The following is a 25,669-nucleotide window of genomic DNA, read 5'->3' as shown; positions in this document are numbered from 1 at the left end:
TGGGCCAAGTTCTGTGAGGGCGGCACTGTGTGCCTGGCCATGGAGGAGGAGGGAGGGAGGCCTGCCCGCATCCCACCTGGGTGTGAGAGTCCTGGCCTCTCCCCTCTTTCCCAGCTCAGCCTTTCTTCTCTGGTCCCAGTTAATCCCCGAGGCAACCCTGTGCATGGAGATCAGTTGCTCCAACCTTCCTGTTTCTTATGTGAGAGGACAGTGGCCCAGACAGGGCCAGAGCAGAATCCATGCTAGAACTCTGGCTACCCATCACCCAGGCTAGGGCACTTCCTTAGTTTATTTACTCTTGGCACCTGGGCTGACTGTGAGGAGAGGGCTGAAGGGGTGTGGGGAGAGGCTCACGTCAGGTGGGCCTGACAAGGGCCTGGAATCATCTGGGCATGTGATGCTAGAGAAATGGGCACACAGACCATTTCTCAGGGCTCCCAACTCCCAGCATGAGGCTGTTCCCTCACCCCTGCTGTCTCTGCTTCCCCTGGGTCCTCCCATACCCAACTGTGAGGGGTCACAGAGCTGTTCTCCCCCTTTTTATATATATATTATTGATTTTAAAGAGGAAGGGAGAGAGAGATATATATATAGAAACATCAATGATCAGAGAGAATCACTGACTGGCTGCCTCCTGTATGCCCCACACTGGGGATTGAGTCCAAAACCCAGGCATATATCCTGACTGGGAATCAAACCGTAACCTCCTGGTTCATAGGACAACGCTCAACCACTAAGCCAATGCAGCCGAGTGCCCCTTTTCCTTAATGTTTTTACTTATTTTAGAGAGAGAGGGAGGGAAAGGGAGAGAGAGAAATATTGATCGGCTGCTTCCTGCATGCCCCCCTCTGAGGATCGATCCCACAACCTGGGCATGTGCTCTGACCAGGAATCGAACTGGTGACGCTTTGGTGCATGGGATAGCGCTCAATCAACTGAGCCACCCTGGCCAGGGCTCTTCTTCTCCCTTCTGAGTCTTAATTTCCTCATTGTAAACTGGGGATAACAGTGCCTACCCATAGGTGTGATGTGAAGAACATGAGATAGTAACTACCTGGTACACAGTGACTTCAGCACCAGCAGTATGAATGCCCCAAGGCCTTGCTCAGCTCCACTTCTTACTAGTGGCCACACCCTCCAGCCTGGGTCTGCCTGGGCACCAGACCTGCCATAGGCTCGACCTTTGAGACACACCCAGGGCTGGTCTCCATGTTTGTCTTGACTCAGCCTCCTAAGATAAGGTTGCTGAGCTGCTTGAGGTAGGGCTGGGCGAGAGAAATAGGCTCTTGCCTCCTCTTCTGGTGGTTACTATGGCAACCTTGGGCCACCAGAAGCCAGGCAGGTGGTGTGGACTGGGCCCCTTGGTTTGCTCAGCCCCATGTCTGCACAATCTCCTCCCACGAAGTAGCTGCCCAGGGAAGAACCTGGATGTACATATCTTGGAGCTAAGATTCTGGGGTTGCAGCTTTGGGGATGTTGGTGGTAAGTACAGCTTCTTATCCCAAGAGCTAGAGTGGCTGGAAGGGAGAGGACAGAAGCTTACCCAGTCAAGTAACCTACATTTAATCCCAAGCCTATGACTCCTGCTCTAGAGAAGAAAATTCTGGGGTGGGATGATGAGGCTGGAGATGGAGAGGGTGGGGAGAGCCTCGAATGCCACTTAAAGGAAGAGAAAGAGCTTAATACACACCTGGCACCACACTGGGAACGTTCCCTTTAGTTTTAACAACAGCCCTGGCGGTAGATATTGTTATTATTCCCATTTTACAGATGAGAAAATTGAGGCCCAAGGTCACATAGGTGGTGGGCAATGTAGTCAGATCTTGCTTGACCACACTCCTCCCAGCGCAGGGAACACTCAGTGCTGTAGAGGAAGAACATTGGGTCCCCCATGACCCCCAACTTCCATTATTCCTAGCAACCTCCTCATCCATCTTCTCTGTTGCCCCAGAACGTCACAGTATCCCCAGTGCCCACTTCTGGGCTCAAACACCAGGGGGCGCTCAGTCTGTGTTCAGGACCTCATCATTTTGTGTAGTGGAATGAGCTGGCAAAGAGCTGGTGTATCATTTGCTTCATCAGACTTTCAGGGCACCCTGCCTGTGCCCCTGGGGAAACCCAAAATGAAATCAACATCCTCACCCTCAGGGAGCTCTCAGGGGGGCAGGTGGAGACAGGAAAGCTATGTGATGGGCACTGTGATGGGGAAGAACACGATCGTAGGCATGCAGGACTTCCATTCTGTGCCAGGCCCCATAATGGTCAAAGCAGTGCACCACCTCCCAGTGCCCACATTTTCTCAGCGGCAGGGTGATGTGAGCATGTCAGTGGCATCTGAGCTTAGGACTGAGTGTGGACCAGATGGACAATCACTGCCAGGGAGGGCAGAGGAAGAAACACTGGGTGGGCTGTAGAGGACCAGGCCATCTTCCCTATAGAGCTGGCATTTGGCTGGGCCTCAAAAGGCAGGATTTGGGCACTTGGAGAGAAAACTGGGTCTTCCACCTGGAGAAGAGGTGGGAGGGGGACTTGGGAGTCAGGCATTCTGAGTTCAGAATCCTGTCCCTCTTTCCTGTTTGCCTCATAACCTTGGGTGAGGGGTTTGCTCCTCTGAGGCCCAGATGCTTTTCCTGGACAAGGCTATCCAGAGGAGGGCAGGGGATGTGTATATGTTAAAAAAAATCTAACAAAGTGTGAGGCACAATGTTGGTGTTCAATACTTGTTTTATTTTATTAGTTTTGAGCAGAAAGGGAGATTTGGGGTTTAGCAGCCATAGTGTAGACAAAAATCTAGGGTGAGAGCTCCCTGGATCTTTTCAGTACCCAGGGTGCACCTGGTGTCCTCAGGCACACTGGGGTTCCATTCACCCTCCCTTCCTTCCTGGGGGTAGACTGGGCACCCCAGGCCCCCTCCCCTGGCTATCTCCGGAGCTGGACCCCTTTGAAGTGCCTGTGGTCTATTTTGAGAGCTGAGCATCTCCCCCCTCCCCTCCTCTCTTCCTGTTTATGAAACCCTGATCCCTCCGGATCCTCTGGCGCCCCTGGCTGGAGCTCAGGCAGGATGTGACTGTGGACTTCGGGGAGCCTGGGGAGCCTCAGGTGTTGGGGAAAACTTCCCTTAGATTGGCCAGGGCAGGTAGCCCACCCTCCCAGCACCTGGGACCCTGTGGCGGGGCTCTGTCCCTTCTACCTGCCCAGAGGAGACACTGCAGCAGGAAGACTGTCCACGATGCCAGGGACAAGTTCTGTTGACTGTGTTCCTCTGCCTCTGTGGCCCATTTTGCTTCTAGAAACAACATCTCGTTTTAACTTCTGTTTTACAGAGGAGGAAACTGAGGCTCAGCTAGAGAGAGAGTTTGCCTGGGAGCGCTCAGCTAGTGAGTGAGCAGTTCTTAACTTCCCTCCCTGCACTCCTGGCCTCAAGCCTCTTTTCACCCGGCTCTCTACATTAGCGGTTCTCAACCTGTGGGTCGCGACCCCTTTGGCGGCCGACCGACCCTTTCACAGGGGTCGCCTAAGACCATCCTGCATATCAGATATGTACATTACAATTCATAACAGTAGCAACATTACAGTTATGAAGTAGCAACGAAAATAAGTTTATGGTTGGGTTACCACATGAGGAACTGTATTTAAAGGGCCAGAAGGTTGAGAACCACTGCTCTACATGATGTGCCTTTTTTTCCTCCTTTCTGTCTGGCCAACTCCTGTTCCTCCTCAGGGTCCTGCTGGACTGCCCTCTCTCTGGAAGGTTTTCAGACCTCACCCTAGGCCAGTGATGGCGAACCTTTGGAGCTCGGCGTGTCAGCATTTTGAAAAACCCTAACTTAACTCTGGTGCCGTGTCACATATAGAAATTTTTTGATATTTGCAACCATAGTAAAACAAAGACTTATATTTTTGATATTTATTTCATATATTTAAATGCCATTTAACAAAGAAAAATCAACCAAAAAAAAAAATGAGTCCGCGTGTCACCTCTGACACGCGTGTCATAGGTTCGCCGTCACTGCCCTACGCAGATAGTCACCACCTCTGGGCATCCACAGCACTAACTGTAGCTCTGTCGCCGGCAGTTGTGTTTTGTTATCATGTATTTATTTTTTGGAGCTACCTGAGATCAAGGCCGGCATCTGCCTCAATCTGTGTGCTTCCTAGTGTGTGGCTCCTGACATGGGGATGGAGCAGGGCGCCAGGAGCTGTGGGTGATGTCCACATGGGAGGCCGCCGGCTGGCCTTGCAAAGAGGGCAGTGATGAAATGCTGAGGAGTGTCGGCTTTGATTTTGCAGTTAGCTCTCCCCCTTTCTAACCGTGTGGCCTTGGCCAAGTCACTTTCTGAGTTTAGTTTCCTCATCTCTGAAATGAGACTGAGATGCAGGGCGTGGCAGAATCCACACCAGCAATGACCGAAGGAAAGAACAGTCTTACTCCAGTAAATTATTGGAGGCACAGTTCTCATTGTCACTCCATGCCAGTCCTGGCCTAGTTAGTACCTGAGGCCAGCTCCACGTCAAGGATGCCTGGAAACTGTGGAACTCTCCTCACCTGCCCAGAGGCATGCTGGGGAGACAAGTCGGGGGACCTCTGTCCTACAGGAGGGGCAGTGCCTGGGAAGCCCTGCTGATGCTGCCCACTGGGGAAGGGGCTGTTGATATGCATTAGGGCCAGGGGTTGGCAGGTAGGCTTGGGCTGTAGCTGGTGGAGGGAGGCCCAGGGTGAGGACCCTAGGGACCAGGGATCAGGCGGGGTCTCTGGTCTTCTCTCCCAGCTGCCTTGTGGGAGGAAGTAAATAAGAGGAAGTATCTATGGGGGGAGTGGGGCAGGAACCAAGGGATGTGGTCTGGTGCCTGTCCTACCCCTTCTGCCATCCAGAGGCCTCACGGGCCCTGCACACAGCCTTCAGCAAAGGCACTCTGAGACCGTTTCCTTCCTGCTGCCCCTTCTTGTACCCTGCTCGCCACAGATCATCTTCCTTTGCTTCTCAGGGACTCAGGGGTCAGGGTGGCTGAGGGCTGTCCGAACCTCTAAACTGCCTGAAGAAGCTGGGTGCAGTGAGAAGCCTCTAGGACAGCGGTTCTCAACCTGCAGGTTGCAACCCCTTTGGCGGTCAAACGACCCTTTCACAGGGGTCGCCTAAGACCATCCTGCATATCAGATATGTACATGACGATTCATAACAGTAGCAACATTACAGTGATGAAGTAGCAACGAAAATCATTTTATAGCTGGGTCACAACATGAGGAACTGTATTTAAAGGGCCGGAATGTTGAGAACCACTGCTCTAGGAGGTATCTTTCACAAGCCCAGCAGGCATCATCAGATTGCTTTATTGGAGGCCCTGTGAGGACTGGAAGGGGAAGTCGGTGTGTACGTGGGGGTGTTTCCACATAGGGGATGTCTGTGGAAATGGTTTCCGATCATTGGCCTGTGTGTATTTGTGTGTGTGTGTCAGTTCCTGTGGGTGTACTGGGGTGAGTGATGTGGCAGGGTCACGTGGAAGGGGGCTGGGCTGGTCAACCCCTGCCCCAGGCTACCTGCTCCTTGTCTCAGACCTCTGTGGGTCCTTGCCAGGGCCTTCGGCCCCCTTGCCCATCATCCCAGGGCCCTGGACTGTCAGGCTCTTCAGGGCCGGGCTGAGTATGGTGGTGCCTGCGCTGTGGGCTGTCGTTTTGGGTGGGCCTAGCCATGGAATGGTCACTGTGGGGGAAGGTGTCTGTGCTGTAGGCTGGGGCAGTTAGAGCCCGTGGCTTGCTGACTTCTGCCCCTCATTCTCTCAAGGAATGTTTGTGTCCTAGATGCCCACTGTGTCGGTGTCTTATCACCTGTGACTCTGACTGTGTTCCAGTCTCCCCTCCTTAGGATTAGAGGAGACAAGTAGGGGTGTGTCCCTGCCCCCTCTCCCCATAGTCATGGGCTTGGGGTCTACAGCGTTCCCTCCTCAGCAAGGGAGACTGACCCATCTTCTGTCCCTCCTCCCTGCAGAGGGGGAAGTGAGAAGGAGGGGGTCAGGGACCCTGCCTTCTGAGCTAGGAAGGCTGAAAAAGCAGAAGTAAGGGGAGTAATGGGGCCCTATGGCTACCAGCGTGAGCCCCACCATGCAGACCCCGGCAGATTTCTCCAGAGTTGAGAGAGACTCACTCTCCTGTCCCAGAAAGGTGAGCAGAGGGTTGGCCTGCCTCCAGCAGTGTCTGTCACCATAGCTCTGGGCAAGGAATGGGCTTGGGGGTAGCTCTGTCCCCTGGGGTTTCCGGGTGACTGCCTCTGCCTTCAGGGAGTGTTCTCAGTCACAGACAGGCGTGGAGGCTCAGGGTGGGGTGGGCAGGGTTTGCTGTGTGGCTCTGCCTGTCCCACCCAGGGCTATTGGCGGACCTGATTAGCTTGCGGCTTTTTGTGACTGTTCAGTGCACCGTGACCATGGGGCTGGCCTCTGGGGGTCAAGACCTGGAATGGGAAGTTCCCGGACTGACCCTAGGACTGAGGGAGGGGCGGGCTTGGATGAGAGGACATGGCTCTGGGTGGCTTACCTACCCACCCTTTCCTGGCACTCGGGGCCTGCCAACCGCAGGCGCAGCAATAACCAGGGGAAGGACTTGGTTCTGCCACCACTTCACTCTGAGCCTGGGTGAGTCACTGTCCTCTGGACGCCCGTTTCCTGTTCCTAAATGGGCACAACAGCTTTTGGGATATTTGGATCAGAACCAAAGTCATCAGATGGCACTCAGATGCTCCTCTCAGCCCACCGTCTTAGTCCTGGTCCCCCTCAGCGTGGAGGGCCTCAGAGATGGGTCTGCCACAAATACCGGGCTGTCCTCCCAAGTGCTGGGGGTTTGCAGGTGACATCCTCTCCCACAGGCAGACCAGCAAGAACCAGAGCTCTGCCTTTTCAGTCCAGGGTCTGATGTTCTGAGTGCCTGGCTGTCTTTGCTGCCTGTGTGTCTGCCCTGGGTACCTGTCTGTCTACTTGGGCCTCCCTGACTGGCTGTCTGTCTGCTGCCCACTTGCCTCTGTTGTTGGGCTCCTGTCTCTGTCACTGCTTGGTGAGGGCCTGGCTTTACCTGTTGGGCACAGGTCACGTGTTAGATGTCTGTTGGATCAGGTCCTCTTCTGTTTCTGCCTGTTGAGTACGTGTCCCCATCTGTCTCCACCTGTTGGCTGTACGTCCCCATCTGTCTCTGCCTATTGGGTCCCCATCTGTCTCTGCCTGTTGGGTTCATGTCCCCGTCCATCTTTGCCTCTTGGATGAGTCCCCACCTGCTTCCACCTGTTAGTGTGAATCTCTGACCACCTCCGCCTGTTAGGTATGAGTCTGTCCACCTCTGTCTGTTAGGTGTGAGTCCCCTCCTGCCTCTGCCTGTTGGATATGTGTTCTTCCTACTTCTGCCTGTCCATCCCTGCCTGCTGGGCATGTGTGCCCTCTGGTCTCTGCCTGTTGGATGCCCACATTCATTCATCTTTACCTGTTGGGTGCCGGTCTCTGCCTGCTGGGTGTCGCTCTTTATCTGCCTCTGCATGTTGGGTGCCTGCCTCTGCTGGTTGGGTGTCCTTCTTTATCTGGTTCTATGCCTGTCTCTGCCTGTTGGGTACCTATCTGCTCCTCAGCAATTGGGTTGGCATGTAGGCCCACAGGGAGAATAGGGTGGAGGGCCAGAGGGCAGCCCTCAGGCAGTGGGGGAGAGAGAGAGGAAGGGAACGCGGTGGAGGGTGTAGGCCTGGAACTAGGAAACCACAGGCCTTGAGTGATTGGCGGCGCAGGCCCAGCCCCAGCCCCCGCCCTCACCCAGCACATCCGCCTTGGGCCCGGCCACCTCCAAGGCAGCCCCGGAGGCTGCCTGCTCCTGCCATGGTGCCTTGGCCCTGCTGGGCGGATGGAGCAGGATCCCAAGCCGCCCCGTCTGCGGCTCTGGGCCCTGCTCCCCTGGATGCCCAGGAAGCAGCGGCCCAGGATCAGCCAGACCTCTCTGCCTGCCCCTGGCCCTGGCTCTGGCCCCAGGCGGGACTCGGTGAGTGTGGCCGGATGAGTTGTCCTGGCTGAGGCCCTTGGAGCAGGTGCCCAGGCAGCCAGTTTGGCCTCAGCTGGGCTCTCCTAGCCCAGGCCTGGCCCTGCTGGGTGACTGGACTCTGCCTAGACTTGCTTCCTGGGGAAGTGAGGGGGCACTTCAGGGCTCCAGGGTGACACCGGAAGATTGGAGGGACGGCAGAGGGTCCTAGAACAACTGCAGCCTGGTGAGGGGTTTCTGGTAGATTTGTATGAAGGAGCTTGGGGAGGGTGGGGCATGGAGTCTCTGGCCTTAGCTCCTGCCCACCCAAATGGGCATTTACTGAGTTGGTTTCTGATGACTTGTGGGTCCCTATGTATCTCAGCCTTGTCCCTCCGGCCAGTGGAATCCTGTCATCCATCCTGTCTAGGAACAAAAACCCAGTTCTGCCAACCCAAAATGAGAACAAACCCTACTTCCTATTGTGGCAAAACCAAAACCTTTACGGCAGGGGGAGGGGAGGACCTGAGGCAGGTCTCTGGGCCTCAGCCAGAACCGGGGATTGGCTCAGCGTGGCCATGTCTGGGCATCCGTTTGGGCCAGAGCATCAGGAGCAGTAGGAGCAGTGCCTCATCTGACCTGCACCTTGAGAGTTTGACCCTCCCTGGCCTTTGAAGTCCCTTTGGTATCGATGAGTCTGGAGGCTGGTCTCGTCGGGGTGGTTGTCTCTCTGGGCCTGCAGGGCCCTGTCTGCTGGGAGTGGACTTGGAAGGGGGCCATGCCCTGTGCTTGCCCAGAGGGGGCCCACCGTGCCCACCAACTCTATCCCTCCGTCAGGATGAGGGCGTCCTCAAGGAGATCTCCATCACTCACCACGTCAAGGCAGGCTCTGAGAAGGCTGACCCGTCCCATTTCGAGCTGCTCAAGGTTCTGGGCCAGGGATCCTTTGGCAAAGTGAGTCCTGAGCCCACACCTGGGAGGGCAGCACTGGTCATGTCAGGGGTGGGGATGAGGACCAGAGGGCAAGGGTGGATGGGTCTGAGGGAGGACGAGAGGTCACCTTAGGACCCAGGGAGGGCAAAAGGTGAACATGGGGCTCAGGGAAATGAGAAGTCAGCCTGGGACCTGGAGGATGGGGGCTGGGCCACCCCCAGCTGCTCCTCTGCTTTTCCCACAACTGCCTTCTCAGGTCTTCCTGGTGCGGAAGATCACCCGGCCTGACAGTGGACACCTGTATGCCATGAAAGTACTAAAGAAGGCAACACTGAAAGGTGAGTGGAGGGCCCTGGCCGGGGAGCTCGGTTGGAGCATCATCCTGATGTGCCAGGGTTGCGGGTTCCATCCCTGGTCAAGGCGCATGTAGGAGTCAGTGGGTACGTGAATGGTGGAGCAGCTGATCGATGTTTCTCCCCCCTCCCTTCCTCTCTCTCTCAAATTAATATATAAAAATTATTTATCCAGGCTGGGCACAGGATCAAGGGAGACAGACCAGCTCTCCAGGGCCTTGCGTCCGATGGAGGAGGTCAGCCACTCCTTACCCCACACCACACCTTATGGAAAAGACAGGGTCCATTCAAAAGAAAAGACTTCTGGGGTTAACTGCATCCCCACCCCCATGCCCCTCACCAAGTGCCAATGACCATAACTGAAGGCGAATGTCTGGAAGGAGGCAGGTGGGGTGTGCAGTGCATCTGTGGTGGGGGCCTTCAGATATCAGCGTCAGGGTGCTTGGGCAGAGCCCTTCTGCCAGCAGAGTTACTTCATGGTGTTAGGAGAGTCTGAGGTAGACCTCTCGGGTGGAGAAGGGTGTGAAGCTGCTGAGTGGATAGGATAGGCTGAGTCAAAGAAGTGGCATAGAGATGGATGGCAGAGAGGTTCAGGAGGGAGCCTGAGGCAGGGCTAGAATTCCAGGACTTAGGAAGGGCATGAGGACAGTTGGTATGGGCTTTGGGCTGGGCAGTGACTCTTTGACCAGCCTGGGAGCCAATGTAGCTGGGAGCCAATGTAGCCACCGACCAGATGGAGTGGGCCTGGGATATGGGGGGAGAAAGGGTTTGGAAGTGTTAGCCTTGGGGACATTACGGGTCTTGCGGCTCATGAAGGGCTGTCTGTGGGATGATGTAGCTTTGGTGCCCCAAGGCCAGCCTGCTAGGGTGGGAGTCATTCCCCAGGAGGGATGGTGGGGGCTACATGGGAAGAGAAAGATGACAAGACTGGGTTCCTGCTTTGAAGGGGCTGGAGAGGCTGAGCAGTCCCTGCAGTGGGGTGCACTCGTTGCTGTGACCGGGGATCTCAGGGAAGGGGGTGTGCAGCCTCCTGGGGGCGGGGGTAGGCTCACATAAAGAGTAGCCATTTGAACTGTGCCTTGCAGGATGAGTTGGGAGTTCTCCAGACTGAAAATAGGAAAGGAATGGGACCCCAGGAAGGAGGAACTGTTAGCCAGAGCTAAATTGTAGGGGCAATTTGAAAATGTAAGGCGTATTTGGGAAATGGTGACTGGAATAGTTTACTCCAGCATGGTGCCTGTCATGTCTGGTGAGGGAAACAAAAACATTAAAACAGAGGGTGATAGTTGCTCTGAGGGGGAAGCAGAGCACTGCTAACTCAGCTAGGCAAGTTCAGGAAGACTTCCTGGAGGAGGTGAGGCCTAAAATGAGTCAAAGAAGAAACTGTTGATCAGAATTGCCTAGGGACTTTTTAAAAAATATATTTTTATTTCTTTCAGAGAGGAAGAGAGAGGGAGAGAGAGATAGAAACATCAATGATGAGAGAGAATCATTGATTGGCTGCCTTCTGCACATCTCACACCGGGGATCGAGCCTGCAACCTGGGCATATGCCCTGACCAGGAATTGAACCGTGACCTGGTTCATAGGTCAATGCTCAACCACTGAACCACACCAGCCAGGCGGGACATTTAGTCTTTAAAAATAAAAAGTATGTGGGGCTGTCTGCTCAGACCCATGAGTCTGAATTTGAGGCCCCAGGAATCTGCCTTTATAAGTAGCTCCCTAAGTGACTATTCTCACCAACCCCCTGACTGAAATTGGGGATTTTTATGCAGAGAGGGGGCTAGTGAAGATACCCTGGAGGAGCCCTAGGGGCAAAGGCAGAGGGCACACAGAGGAACGGTTGCTCAGACTGGCTGGGTTGACTCGCCCTGATGGAGCATGGTTGGAGATGGGGCCAGAGTGTTGGGCAGGGCACCAAGGGCCCAGCCCTGGGCACTGCCATGAAATGTGAGGAACAGGAGGAAAAGAGAGCCCTTCTTTGCCAGGGGCTAGGAGTGGCTAGACTTGATGACCCCCTTTCTTCTCTGGCCAGTGCGTGACCGCGTTCGGACCAAGATGGAGAGAGACATCCTGGCCGATGTGAACCACCCATTTGTGGTGAAGCTGCACTATGGTGAGACTGCAGACCTTCCTGAGTCCCACTCTACCTGCCCGCCTTTGCCCTTGCCTATGGGCTGCTGTCTTCCCTGTACATTGCCAACCTGCCACCTTGCAGGCCAAGGGCGCGGGGGGCAGAGCAGACGGGCCCAGCTGGCTCCACCATGGCCTTTTCCTCTCTCCCCAGCCTTCCAGACCGAGGGCAAGCTCTATCTTATTCTGGACTTTCTGCGTGGTGGGGACCTCTTCACACGGCTCTCCAAAGAGGTGAGCTTGCACCCCACTACTAGAGGGGCCCAGGGTGGAGCTGGAGGGACAACAAAGCCTCTGTGTGGCCTGGACCTGGGACTACCCAGGCCTCTGTGGCCTGGACCTGGGACTATCCAGGCCTCTGTGGCCTGGACCTGGGACTACCCAGGCCTTTGTAGCAGCCTCTGATCCAGGAACCTATCCTGGGACAGAGTTCACACTCTCAAAGCCTCTGAGAATTTTGGTGGGTTGAGGAGGATCAGGCCTTGGATCTGATGCCACCGCGATGCTGGGGAGCTCAGTGTGGCTATCACCTGTCCCCATCCATTCTTCCAGGGCTGCCTTTGGCTGGGCATTGAGACGGGAGAAGCCCAAATTCACCCAGGAAGCTAGATACTGTAATGTTACATACCATGTGTCAATCAAAAGGATTTTTAACTGACCTAAAACAGTTGTAGCCAGGTATAAAAATGGCCATTAGTACAATTCAAACTGTAGAAGAGAACCAGACTTAATTTTTTAAATGTTGTTTTTTTTAAATTTATTGCTTAAAGTATTACAAAGGGTATTACATATGTGTCCATTTTATCCCCCCGCCCTAGACAGTCCCCTAGCCTCCCCTTAAATGTTATTTTAATGTTTGAATAGATGATACATTTATATGATTGAAAAGAAAAATATTGAGAAATCTTCAGCCCATCCCAGCCCCCTTCACCCCACATAGATAAACTTGTTTTGTTTTTTTAAAATATATTTTTATTGATTTTAGAGAGGAAGGGAGAGGGATGGAGAGATAGAAACATCAATGATGAGAGAGAATCATTGATGGCTGCCTCCTGCACGCCCCCTAGTGGGGATCGAGCCTGCAACCCAGGCATGTGCCCTTTGCTGGAATCGAACCTGGGACACTTTAGTCCGCAGGCTGATGTTCTATCCACTGAGCCAAACCAGCTAGGGCAATAAGTAAACATTTTTATTGGTTTCTTGTTTAAGCTTTCCATGTCTCTTTGGAAATACACACCATTCTGACATATGTTCTGAATCCAAACCTCCACATTTTTACATAAAAAGTACTATTCTGGCCCTGGCTGGTGTGGTTCAGTTGGTTGGAGTGTCATCCAGTACACCGAAAGTCGCAGGTTCGATTCCCAGTCAGGGTACATACCTAGGTTGTGGGTTTGGTCCCTGGTTAGGATGCATACGAGAGGCAACCAATTGATGTTTCTCTCTCTCCCTTTCCCTTCTCTCTAAAATCAATAAACATATCCTCAACGAGGATTTTAAAAAAAGGAACTATTCTGTGATACTGTTCTATACCTTGCTTTTACTCAAGACAGTATATCTGAGAGACCAATCTGTATCAGAACACGGGGAAGCTTCTTTTTGTAGTTTATGGCTGCACAGCACTGATCTGCAGGGAGAGGCATCACTCCCGTCTACTGCTTGACCCTTGGGCTGTTTCCAACCTTTTGCTATTTCCAAGCAATGCCACAATGAGTGACACGTATATTAGTCATTTCACACCTCGAACCCCTTTAGGAAGAGCAGGGTGGATGGTACTGGGGTCTCTTAAGGGTCCTCCTCAAGGTGGACCCTCAGGACCAGGAAGCTGCTAACTGCCCTTTGCCCCAGCTCCTGAAGAAAAGGCGATCCCAGCTGAAATCCCCTCCCTCCTGTTGCAGGTTATGTTCACGGAGGAGGATGTGAAGTTTTATCTGGCTGAGCTGGCTTTGGGCCTGGACCACCTGCATAGCCTGGGCATCATTTACAGAGACCTCAAGCCTGAGAAGTGAGTGCAGCTCCAGCCTCACCTTGGCCTCCCTGGGGGTGCAGAGGCAGGCCCTGGGGCCTCTCCTAGGACAGGGCCACCCCAATGGGCGTGGGTGTGACTCTCCCCAAGAAAGTTCCTGTCCCACGAGCTGTTCCGTGAATGGGTGGGTAGAGTGGAGTGGTGGTGGCAGCAGGCTTACCTTGGGGGGCTGTCTAATCACTAGTGTTGCCGTTACCAAGGGCCAGGCACCTCCATGAAAGTACGTTGCCTGTCTTTTTCCTAATCCAGTGTGACATCTAAGATGCTACCATTAAAGGTCATTCCTCGATATGGCTTCTCTAGAATTTTCCTTAACATCTAAATATCCTCGAATGGTAACTTGGGAGCCAGGGGCAGGTGCTAAGGTGGACTGAGCTCTGGCTTTAGAGTTAGTCAGACCCACATTCAGACCTTGTCTCCACCACGTTCTATGACCATGGGGAGTTCCTTAGCCTCCTTAGGCCTTAGTCTCCCCTTTGTTAAAATGGGGCGATAATAGTACCTACCTCACACAGTGTTTCAAGGGTTAGCAAAGAAGGTAGGCAATACACCTGCATAGCACTGCCAGCACCCGCCCCACCCACCCATTCCTCAGATGCATCTGGGTGGATCAGCTCTGGGCCAACCCCGACAGCCCCCGTGGTGTCATCAGAACCATAAGGAGCCACAGCTGAGGGGCCCTGACTCTTCTCTCTTCATTACAGCATCCTTCTGGATGAGGAGGGCCACATCAAACTCACCGGTGAGTGGAGGGCACCTGCCTCCTCAGGTCCCAGGGGAGGGCAGGATGGGCTCTTACTGGGCTTGGGCTGAGTGCTAAGGATCTGTTCTTCTTATATGACCAAAGGCACTAAGATGTGGTTAGAAGCCCAGGTCCCAGACTTGGAATGGCCTGGGTTTGAACCGTAGCTCCCCACTGTGCAACATTGTGCAAGTCTCCCATCCTCTCTGGGACTTAGCTTACTCTTTTTTTAAAAATAAATTTTTATTGATTTTAGAGAGAGAAGAAGGGAGAGGAGGAGAGAGAGAGAGAAACATCAATTACTTGCCTCCCGTACCCACCCCGACCAGGGCCCTCAGCTTATTCTTGAATGTCCTGAGAGTGATGTCCTAAGGCCTCTGGGCAGGGAAGTTGGGGGTGCAGGGGGTGATGGCGAAGAAGGCAGGGGTGTCCTGAAGATGTGTCCTCTTGCCCTCCTTGCCACAGACTTTGGCCTGAGCAAGGAAGCCATTGACCATGAGAAGAAGGCCTATTCCTTCTGTGGGACAGTGGAGTACATGGCCCCCGAGGTTGTCAACCGCCAGGGTCACACCCACAGTGCAGATTGGTGGTCCTATGGGGTGCTGATGGTGAGTACCAGGCCGTGGTAAAGTATCGAACCCAGGCCTCAGGCCTAAGTTTCCTCATCTGTACAGTCAGGGGATTGATGGTCTTTAAGGCTCTTCTGTCCTCTCATAGCCAAACTGGCCCTGCCCTTCACCCAGCTGCAGTTCCCTTCCTTGGAAGGATTCCTGTTTTGTCCTCAGCCTGGGTGCCCCAGCCCGGGCTGGGCTGGGCCTCTCCCCAACTTCGGGTCCCGAATACTGCTCCTGGTGTTTTGGCTGACAGAGGGGAGAGGGACACACACAGGTGAACCTCCAGCAAGCCAGCAAGAATCCTGAGAACGGAGCTGAGTGGCTTGTGTGGAAAGAGGTGGGGGGCATGGGAGATGGGGACCAGAGCCTGAATGGACCCTTGTCTTCTGCAGTTTGAGATGCTGACGGGCTCCCTGCCCTTCCAGGGGAAGGACCGGAAGGAGACCATGACACTGATTCTGAAGTAAGCACCAGCTCCTTCCTGACCCCTCAGGGTCTCCTCACGCCTGGCCCCAGTTTGGGGGCCAGAATAATACCCTAAACCTGCCTCCGATTTCCCCATTAAAAAGACACTCCCCTGGGTGAAGCATTGTGCTTTCCAGGGCCTCTTGTTCATCCACCAGGGCCTGTGGGAGGCAAATCCCAGAATCCTCTGGGAGGTGAGCTAGTGGATGGCTTGTCTGGCTTGAGCTGGAAACTAGACCTGGACAAAAGTGGGAGGGGAGATGGGGCCTCTGGGGTGAGGCTCAGCCCTGATGAGACCCGGGGGCTGTTTCAGGGCGAAGCTAGGCATGCCCCAGTTTCTGAGCACGGAAGCCCAGAGCCTCCTGCGGGCGCTGTTCAAGCGGAATCCTGCCAACCGGCTGGGTAAGCAGCCCTAGCCCCGGGGAGGGGAGCGGGTACAGCTGCGGCCTAGGCCACGGGGCCATATCTGGTGCTGAAAGGGACCGTTGTCCTTTGTGTAGGCAGACAATGCTGCTGGCCACCCTCCTTTTTGGCTCCATGTGTGGTATTCGGGGCAGCGGGGTGACCTGTGTGTAGGGGAAGGCAGGAACTGAGTCATCCCCACTCCCCCTGGGACAAGGACAGAGGCCCCCACACAGCTCCTCGCCAAGGCTGCTGGCACAAGAGGAAGAACATGAGCTCAGGCATCAGAAGGCTCAGGTCCCAATCCCAGCCCCATGCCAGGTCCCCACTGCCTGGTGTGCAGTGGTCCCTCCATAAATACTTGTTGCGAACAAATGAGTGCCATTTATGAGCTATGTGACCAAGGTAGTTGACTTCACCTCCCAGTGCCCCAGGTCCTCATCTTCCGATTGAGGATGATCTCAAGCTCTGTTGATTAAATGAAGTCACATGAACGTGTCTGGTGTGTGCTAGTTGCTCAATATATCTTGGCTCCTGGGTTCACCTGAACCATGAACCAGGTCCTTGGGATTGAGTGGAACGAGAGCCTGTCTGGTGACTGACAAGGGCAATGGGATTAGAACAACAGAGATGATGCCTGGCATGGGAGGGAGGTAGAGGCCCTCTGCAGATCTTGGAACAAGTCCAGCCTCTGTCCTGTGTGGCCTTGGGCAAGTTGCTTAACCTCTCTGGGCCTTCCTTCTTTTAGCAGTCACATTAGAGCTTGATCATAAGGGGCCCCAGAAAGTGGAAAATGCTGAGCAGGCAATAGGCCTTGTGATGGCTGGGCAGATTAGGGGCAGGGTGAGCCCATCCTCCCCAGGGCTGCCAGTGGACTGCTCCAGCTGCTGGTTCCAGACCAGTGAGGCTGCTTGGAGGTGTCTGGAGGTTGAACCATCTGCAGACCCCTCATCTGGGCTCTTTCAGGCTCCGGCCCTGATGGGGCAGAGGAAATCAAGCGACATGTCTTCTACTCCACCATTGACTGGAATGTGAGTGTGTCTGTCACCCCATCAGGGCTTCAACTGTTGAGGGAGGGGCTTCTACTGACAAAGGCCTTAAATGTGGAGCAGGGGTGACGGCATGGGCTGGGGGGCAAGGGCTAGCCTTCCAAGGGCAAGCAGTTGTGCCCCTGACTGCATAGCCTGTGCTCTGGGCCTATCACCTCCTGCATGGGGCTCCCAGCAGGCTGTGGGGGTGTTATGGTGACCGGAATGCCCACCCCACTTTTCAGAAGCTGTACCGTCGTGAGATCAAGCCACCCTTCAAGCCGGCCGTAGCCCAACCTGATGACACCTTTTACTTTGACACCGAGTTCACATCCCGCACCCCCAAGGGTGCGTCCCTTGCCTGATTTGTCTTGGACTGGTACAGGAGGGAGGCGGGGGTGGTAGGACTCTGGCAGGCGCAGGTGAGTGGGTGGACAGGCGGGTGGGTCTCTGACTGTCCGTCCCCGTCTTGTTCTGCCTGACTCTCCCACTCCAGGGCTCTGTGGGCTCTTTGTGTCTGGGCGAGGGGGTGGGGGAGAGTGGGTGGTTAAGGCCACAATAGAAAAGTCAGGACCCCTGCCCCGGGCATCTGCCAGCCCACTGGGAAGACCAAACACATCAGGCTCACACTCACGTCAGGGGTAAAAAATCTGAGCCAATAAAAACAAGGTGGAGATGGTCTGGCAGAGCAGAGGTGACAGCGCCCACGGGTCAGGGGCAAATGTGGGAATCTGCTTTGGCTACTCTGACTGCCAGGCCTCAGTGTATTCATCTGGAACATGGGTTTAGCCATAGGTCCATTCAGTCCCGTCTTTCCTTGTAAGAAGCCAAGGGCTTCTGGGAGGAAGTTTGGTAAACTCTAACATTTTGTCCAGTTATTAGGGCTGGGGGAGGGGGGGATGTTAGTTCTGGAAGGCGGTTTTAGCAGAAGGGGTGCTTTTCTCACTGTGCTTGTACATCTCTGATGATAGGGAGCTTAGCATTTCTCTGAGCATTTCGTCCCTCTTTCCTCATTTATCTGACAAATATGTACCTAGTCTCTACTGTGTGCCAGCCATGGGGGCATTGATGGTGAACAAGACAGATTCAGGCCCTGCCTTTATATGGCCCAGGCTCTAGTGCGGGGAGAGACGTGAAAACAGCTACTGGGCAGTGTGACAAGGGCAGCTTAATAGGGGTGAAGGGCTAGAGGATCAACCTCAAGCAAGGCTTTTCCGAGGAGAGAGTGGATGAGCTGAGCCTTGAAGGATAGACAAAGAGTGAATTATGTAGTGAGAGGGAAGAGCATGTGCAGTGGCTCAGAGTCTCCTTTAAGGATCTGAGAAGTCTGACCTGCTGTGCTGTGGAGTGAGGGAGAGGAGGCTAAGATCACAAGAACCTGAGAAGTTGGACTTTTTCTTGCGGGCAGAGGGGAACGTTTGAAGGGAAGGGTACAGGGATAGATTTGTGGACGGAACCATCTTTCTGGCTGCTGCACAGAAGATGGACCTAAAGGAGCAGACTGAGGCAGGGAGGCCAGGAAGAGGCATCCAGGAAGGGGTGAAGGGTCTTGGCCTGCACTGGACACCGGATGTGGGGGGTCTTTCATCCTTGTGTATCAGGGCTGGTCTGGTCTAAACACACATGAACAGATGGCTGGCTAGGGGCTGGGATAAGGAGTTCTGTCCTGCCCAAGCTCCCACCATCCATGGCCAGCTGCTGAGGCAAGCCTGGGAGCCCCTAGTTACCCTTTGCTGGGCTGCCTCGGGATTAAGGGCACCTCCTCAGGCTCACATTCCCTTCCTACTCCTGTAGACTCCCCTGGCATCCCCCCCAGCGCTGGCGCCCATCAGCTGTTCCGTGGCTTCAGCTTCGTGGCCACCGGCCTGATGGAGGATGACGGCAAGACTTGGGCCACACAGGCACCACTGCACTCCGTGGTACAGGTGAGGGGCCAGGAGGCTGTTGCCCAGTTGTTCTTTTCCACCTCAAAGCCACAGGCAAAATGACCGAGAACACAGGCTCTGGAGTTGGACAGGCCTGGGTTCAAACCCCGATTGCCACTGTGTAGTCATTGAGCTTCCAAAACTCCTTGGGCCTCAGTTTCCCCATTTGTAAAAACAAGGATGACAACATGGATATAATTTTTCTGGCACAGCCAGGGACATTATAGATCCTGAATAAGTGCAAGGGGGTGCCAGGCTGGTGGTGCTGGGAGGTGGCTGTGAAGTCCCCAACAGGGATGGGTAGCAGGGGGCTCCTGGCTCCTCTCACTTGTTCCCCATTTGCACATTTTCCCGACTCCGTGGAAAATTTAGAATTGAGAGGCAAGAATGTAGACCCTGGAACTCATTGCCTGGGTTCAGAACTTCCAGGGTGAGGGACTTGATTGAGACACTTACCCTCCTGATGCCTCAGTTTCCTCATCTGTAAATGAGGATGGTGATAAAAACTTTCCATAGGGTTGTGAGGATTATATAAGTTGATATGTGTAAAGTTACCATGACTATGTAATTTATTATCCAACTGGACATCTTTGTCCAAGACGAATGTTAAGCCAGACTGGATGTGAGAACAGCAGGCATAAACCAGGGCTGTCCATGGGCCATGTGGTCACCTGATAGAAAGTGCCTAGAATGGTATCTGCCACACGCTAAGCATTATCGAAGCATTTGCTATTATTAATGTCTTGGAACCTTGGGATACCTTATGAAGGGGGCTGTGACACCCCAGAAAGGGAAGGCAACTCGCCCAAGGCTACAGGAAGTGGCAGAGCTGGGACCCAGCTCAGGGCTCCTGCGTGCCTCTCAAGCCTACCCATTTCACTACTCTCTGACAGCAGCGTGGGAACCAGCAAGTGTGCCCATCATATAGGTCCAGGGAGGGCCAAATTCTTGCCCAGGGTCACACATCCAGCATTCTACCCCAGTCCTGGCTGCTGCCTGGTGCCATCTCCACAGAGCCCGGACTTCAGGTGCTGGGAAACCTCCTCTGCATTCTAAAGCAGAAGGCCAGCCCATCTCTTGGTCTCCTACAGCAGCTGCATGGGAAGAACCTGGTTTTCAGCGATGGCTACATGGTAAAGGAGACAATTGGTGTGGGCTCCTACTCCGTGTGCAAGCGCTGTGTCCACAAGGCCACCAACATGGAGTATGCTGTCAAGGTGGGCCTCCAACCATGTATCTGGACAGGACGGGATGGGGGCGGGGAGTGGCGCGGAGGCAAATGTAGCCTTTGCCCTTTGGCAAGGAGGGTTGGTGCCTGGGGCTCTGGATGGGGGAAAGGTGTGCGGCTGGACGCTAGGCCCTGCAGTGGATGCAGGAGGAAATGCTGCTACATGCACCCTTTTTCCTCAGGTCATCGACAAGAGCAAGCGGGATCCCTCGGAAGAGATTGAGATTCTTCTGCGGTATGGGCAGCACCCCAATATCATCACTCTAAAAGATGTGAGTGGGGGTCCTTGAAATGGGTGAGGACTGAGGCACTCGACTCTAGGATTTGTCTCAGGTCTGCCATTCCTTTGACTTCTGATCCTCCTCTGTTCATGGGAGAGGGGGTACTCTTGGTGCCTCTGGTCTGCCTGCACCCCAGGAACCCTTCACTTCAGACTTGGGCATTGTTTGGGAGTTTCCTGCCCATCAGGAGACAAGTACCAGCATCTTCTTGTCCAGGGAGAACAGAGGCCCAAATATCTGAAGGCCCTGAGCAGAACACATGCCCCCGCTCATGTCATTCTTTCCTGGCCTGGTGAACGGTGACCAAGGGGTCCAGTCCTGGCATTGAGGGGAGGGGCCTGATGGCACAGTTTTTGGCAGGTGTACGATGATGGCAAACATGTGTACCTGGTGACAGAGCTGATGCGGGGTGGGGAGCTGCTGGACAAGATCCTACGGCAGAAATTCTTCTCCGAGCGGGAGGCCAGCTTCGTCCTGCACACCATTAGCAAAACCGTGGAGTATCTGCACTCTCAGGGGGTAAGTCTCTGGTAGGGAGCACTGAGTGGGGGGCATACCATCAGCAGAGTACATGACCTTGGACTTGGCCCAGGCAGTGGCAGTCTTCAACTGCCAGACAGATGTGGTGGGTGAGTGGATGGATGAAAGGAAGGAAGGGAGGGAGGGAGGGAGGGAGGGAGAGACAAGGCCAAATTGTGAAAAGGAGCATTTATTCAGTACCTACTACGCTCTTTCCTTTTGATTTTCACAAAACCCTATGGTGCTGTTATTGGCCCACTACTTGCCCAAGGTCATACAGCCAGGGAAGAGTGGAGCTAGTATGTCTGGCTGAAGAGTTTGGATGGGGAGTTGCAGACAGGGAATGGTTTTTTGAGTTAGGAAGAAGCAGGGTCACTATGGGGGCACTCAAGGCTTCAGGGAGGTGTATCTGGCTGTGGTTTCGGCTGCTAGGACAGAGGAAGTGGATGCAGGAGGAAATGCTACTGGAAACACAGCAGGAGCTACCGAAGAGGTGGATGTCCAAATAGAGTGGGGCCTTGACTTACAAGTTTAATTCATTCCGTGACGGAGCTCATAACTCAAATTACTCGTATGTCAAATCAAAAAGTGAACGAGTGAGACACGTGATGCTGGGCTGATGTTGTGGTGGTCACTATGACGTTCACTGCGCCAACTAGCGGTGGGGTATCTGAAGCTGGGTCGTAACCCGAATTTTAGCTCGCAACTCAAAGCAAAAAATCGGCCGAGAGATGGCTCGTATCTCGAAAAACTCGTTAGTTGGGACACTCGTAAGTCAAGGCCCCACTGTAGTAGAACTTGGCCTTTATCACTGCACAAGGCGAAGATAGAAAAGTTCCTGTAGTATATTGAAGTCAAAATAGAGTTAGCATGAGTTTCTGGAGGAGATGATGTTTTAGGTGCTTCCAGTCAGACAGTGTGGGGGTTAGGAATGCAGGCTCTGGCTCTAGCCAGTTTGGCTCAGTGGATAGAGCATTGGCCTGCGGACCGAAGAGTCCTGGGTTCGATTCTGGTCAAGGGCATGTACCTTGGTTGCAGGCTCCTCCCCAGCCCGGGCCCTAAACAGGTCAGGGCTCCTGCAGGAGACAACCAACTGATGTGATATCTCACATTGATGTTTCTCTCTCTGTGTCTTAACCTCTTTCTTCCACTCTCTCTAAAAATCAGTGGAAAAATATCCTCAGATAAGGATTAACAACAACAAAAAATAATGCAGGCTCTGTAATCCAACTGGCTGTGTTCAAGTCCTGTGTGTGAGGTTGGGAAAGTCTCACCTCTCTGATCCTCTCTCACCTCTCAGCTGCAAACTTCCAATAACAAGACATCCACCCCGCAGGGTGCAGGTGACATGAAGTGCACTGCACTCAAAGTACCATGGTCCAGTGCAGGCTAGTGGGAGAGGCCACATAAACATTAGGGGGAAATAGGGCCAGATCGTTGCTATGCCTTTTTTAAAATTAACTTTTTATTATAGAAGTTTTCAAGGCTATCCCAAGGCTATACAAAACTAGAAGAATAGATAATGAACCCCAGGTACCCATCACCCAGATTCAAGAATTATCAAGATTTTTCTCGCCTTCTTCCCTTCCTATCTCCTTTCCTCCCCTCCTTCTCTCCCTTTTCTTTCTTTTGTTCTTCCTTTCTTTTTTGTTGTTACTGATGTATTTTTCCCCAACTTTTTATTGAGGAAAAAGCTCAAACCTATAGAAAAATTTAAAAAATAGTATAATGAAAACCATTTCCCTTCTAGTTTCACCAGATCTTAACAGTTTGCTACATTTTCTTTCTCTCTCTCTGTCTCTATCTCTCTGTATAAATACATTTTTTTAAAGAGTGCATTTGAAAGGAAGTTGCCAACTTTATGACACTTAACCCATAAATACCTGTAATTAAAGTGTTCTGCGCATGAGTGTTGTCCCATGCACGAAAGGGTCGCAAATTTGATCCCATCAGGGTGTGTACGGGAGGCAACCGATTGATGTTTCTCCCTCTCTCTCTCTCCCTCTCCCTGGTCTCTCTGTAGAATCAATGAGAAAACACACACATATCCTTGGTTGAGGATTTTAAAAAAGGAGATAAAAATAAAGCATATCACATCATCTTTGTTATATAGGTATAACTCTAAAAAAGGCAAATATTTTCTTTCACAACAGCTATCAAAATGGATGGTTACTTGTTCTCACATAGTACCCTATCAATAGATATGTGTTCCCTATTGATTGTCCTTCTAAATATATCTGTTTGTGATTGGTTTATTGGTATCAGTCTCTGCAAGATCCACATTTTTTATTCACTTATATCCCTTAAGTCTCTTTTCTAAAACTACAATAAAATTTGCACACAGTAGATCTTTTTTTATTTATTGATTTGAGAGAGAGAGAGAAATACCAACCTGTTGTTCCACTTATTTATGCAATCATTGGTTTATTCTTGTATGTGCCCTGACTGGGGATTGAGTCCACAACTTGGTGTATTGGGGTGTCACTCAGCCAACTGAACTACCCGGCCAGGGCCTGCACACAGTAGATCTTAAGTCTACAATTTGATGAGTTTCGTTAAATGTGGGCATCCATATAACCTCCACAATAAAAGCCCCCTTTCTTATGCCACTGTCTTGTTGAAGAGGTCGTTCTTACGTGGAATGTGCCTGTTTGCTTCCTCATGGCATCATTTTAACTGTTTCTCTGTTGTCTGCATTTTCTATAAATTTCAAGTGCTCAAATATCTTACTTAGATTCAGCTCCAGCTTCTTTTTGGGAGCAAGGAGCTAAAAAATACTTCATGGGAGGTGTAGTGTGGCATCACTTCCTGAGAAGCATGTCATGTTGCCCCCCTTAGTCATTAATCATGTCAGGTGGTAACAGCCTAGGAATGGTGGACAGGTGGCGGCAGTGGGTGGGGCTGACGATAAAGATCCTCAACAACCTCTCCCAGAATGGTTCCGTCCTTTCAGGACCTCTGCCTGAATCAGTGATTAGGGTTTGCAAAAATGGCAATGTCTGGTTCTGTCTAATGTATTAGGGCGGATTATTTTGTAAAAAAAGAACTTTACCTCGTAACCAGAGCTTCAGTTTAGTTACCACATGTACTGTTATGGCAGTGGTTACTAATGTTGTGGCCTCACCCCTTACCAAAGAAACAGAATTTCTGGAGGATGAGCCCCAGAAATCAGGATTTTAAAAAGATTCCCAGGTGATTCTAATGTGCAGCCAAGGTTCAGGACCACTGTGTTATGGTCATGTTTGAAGTGTTTTTAAAAATATATATTTTATTGATTTTTTTAGAGAGAGGAAGGGAGAGGGATAGAGAGTTAGAAACATCGATGAGAGAGAAACATTGATCAGCTGCCTCCTGCACACTCCCCATTGGGGATGTGCCCACAACCAAGGTACATGCCCTTGACTGGAATCGAACCTGGGACCCTTCAGTCTGCAGGCCGATGCTCTATCCACTGAGCCAAACCAGTTAGGGCAGGTTTTGGTTTTTGAAATGGCCAGTTTCCACAGACTAATATTTAAATAGGTCAGAGAGTAAATGTGTTTCCTTTTCCTACTGTGTTAAAGTTACTACCCTCAAGAAGATTTAGAAGACAGGGCCGAAGCAGTGAGTTTCCAGTGGGGCCAGAATAAGGAAGGTCTTTCAGAGGGAGAGCTGTTTCCAAAGTAGTGAGCCTCTCCACGAGCTCCAAGTACAGACCACCACTTGGCTGGGTGTGTCTCCAAAGCTTCTGGCCCTTTCCGAAAACCAGCGCAGATGCTAAGGAAATGGGAAGTTCTTGTTGAGTCTAAATATGGAGGGAGATTCTCTTGGCTGATTACATATTGGCAGCATCTGTGGTCTAGAAGCTGGGAATCCCATACGAACCGAAGGATGGGAAGGGAGTAACAGAGAGCAGGGTCCACTGGGATCTCTTACATCTTTATTGAAATATCACATAAACACACACTATGTACAAGTCAGTACATTTTCTTCAAAAAGTGAATACATCCTTGTAACCAGTTCTCCTTCCAGTCGCTGCCCCCTCTCCAAAGATAAGCATTCTAAGCTAACTTCTAGGAGCTTAGATTAGTTTTGCCCGTCTTTGAATTTTAGACAAACATGCTCTTTTATATCTTTCTGGCTTCTGCCACTCAGCAGTCTCTGAGATTCATCCACATGGTTGTGTGGCTGCAGTTTACTCATGTTGTGTAGTTTCTACTGTGTGAACAGACCACGATTTAATTGTGCAATCTGTTAGTGGCCATGGGGTTGTTATCTTTCCAGTTTTTGACTGTGACAAATAATGTTGCTGTGACATTCTAGTACTTGTCTTTTGGTGACCATCTTTTTAATCATAGCCATTCTGGTAGGTGTGGGGTGGTATCTCATAGTGGTTTTAATTTGCATTTCCCTGATAACTAGTGAAGTTGAGCACTTCTTCATGTGTTTATTGCGTTTTATGAGATGCCTGCTCATTCTTTTGTTCATCTTTAAAAATTGGGTTGTCTGCCTTTTTTATCCTCTTTTGCAAGAGTTCTTTGTTTAACACATGAATCCCTTTTAAGTCTCTAGCTTCCCTTATATTGTTTCTGTAAGGGCCCCAGCGTGCCAGGGACAGCCTGTTTGAGAACTTAGTAGAAAGTCACACTTTGGCTTCTCTGTGTAACAGATAATTTACATAAAAGAATGCCAGTTTTTATTTTCTGGCTAGTCATGGGCACCTAAATGAACATCCTGCAGGGATGCTGATGATAACAGAGATGCTATTGCTGCTAATGACAGCTGCCACTACATAGCACTTGCCACAGGCCAGACAAAGTTCTAAGCATTTACATACAAACTCATTTAAGTGTTCCCATGGACCTATGAAGCAGGTATTATCATTACATCCATTTGATAAGCGAAGGTCCTGAGGCTCTGGGAGCTTAAATAAAAGTCACATAGCTAATCTGGTTCCAAGAGTCTCTGTTCCTGTCTGTGTGGATCAAATGCTGCTGTGAATGGCACCTGTCTTTTACTTGCCCTGTCCTTCTTGTCCTGTAATTTTCAAAATAAATATAT

General features: G+C 52.1%; 1 protein-coding gene across 1 annotated transcript in view; it reads left to right on the top strand.

The window, feature by feature from the left end:
- Window positions 1–25,669, top strand: part of RPS6KA1 (ribosomal protein S6 kinase A1) — a gene marked incomplete at its 5' end in the record, with an annotated part of 39,856 nt that overhangs the window by 7,481 nt on the left and 6,706 nt on the right. Inside the window, 15 exons of the mRNA XM_081087205.1 lie at window positions 8,816–8,932; window positions 9,168–9,249; window positions 11,302–11,382; window positions 11,554–11,633; window positions 13,298–13,404; window positions 14,130–14,167; window positions 14,633–14,775; window positions 15,174–15,244; window positions 15,560–15,648; window positions 16,615–16,679; window positions 16,922–17,024; window positions 18,471–18,601; window positions 19,693–19,818; window positions 20,012–20,101; window positions 20,471–20,629. Of these exons, the coding sequence (XP_080943331.1) occupies window positions 8,816–8,932; window positions 9,168–9,249; window positions 11,302–11,382; window positions 11,554–11,633; window positions 13,298–13,404; window positions 14,130–14,167; window positions 14,633–14,775; window positions 15,174–15,244; window positions 15,560–15,648; window positions 16,615–16,679; window positions 16,922–17,024; window positions 18,471–18,601; window positions 19,693–19,818; window positions 20,012–20,101; window positions 20,471–20,629 (1,482 nt within the window). The remainder of the gene's footprint in view (window positions 1–8,815; window positions 8,933–9,167; window positions 9,250–11,301; window positions 11,383–11,553; window positions 11,634–13,297; window positions 13,405–14,129; window positions 14,168–14,632; window positions 14,776–15,173; window positions 15,245–15,559; window positions 15,649–16,614; window positions 16,680–16,921; window positions 17,025–18,470; window positions 18,602–19,692; window positions 19,819–20,011; window positions 20,102–20,470; window positions 20,630–25,669) is intronic.

The sequence above is a fragment of the Myotis nattereri genome, assembly GCF_964212035.1.
Source record: "Myotis nattereri genome assembly, chromosome: 3".
NCBI lineage: Eukaryota > Metazoa > Chordata > Mammalia > Chiroptera > Vespertilionidae > Myotis > Myotis nattereri.
This window is presented reverse-complemented; position numbering and strand designations above follow the sequence as displayed.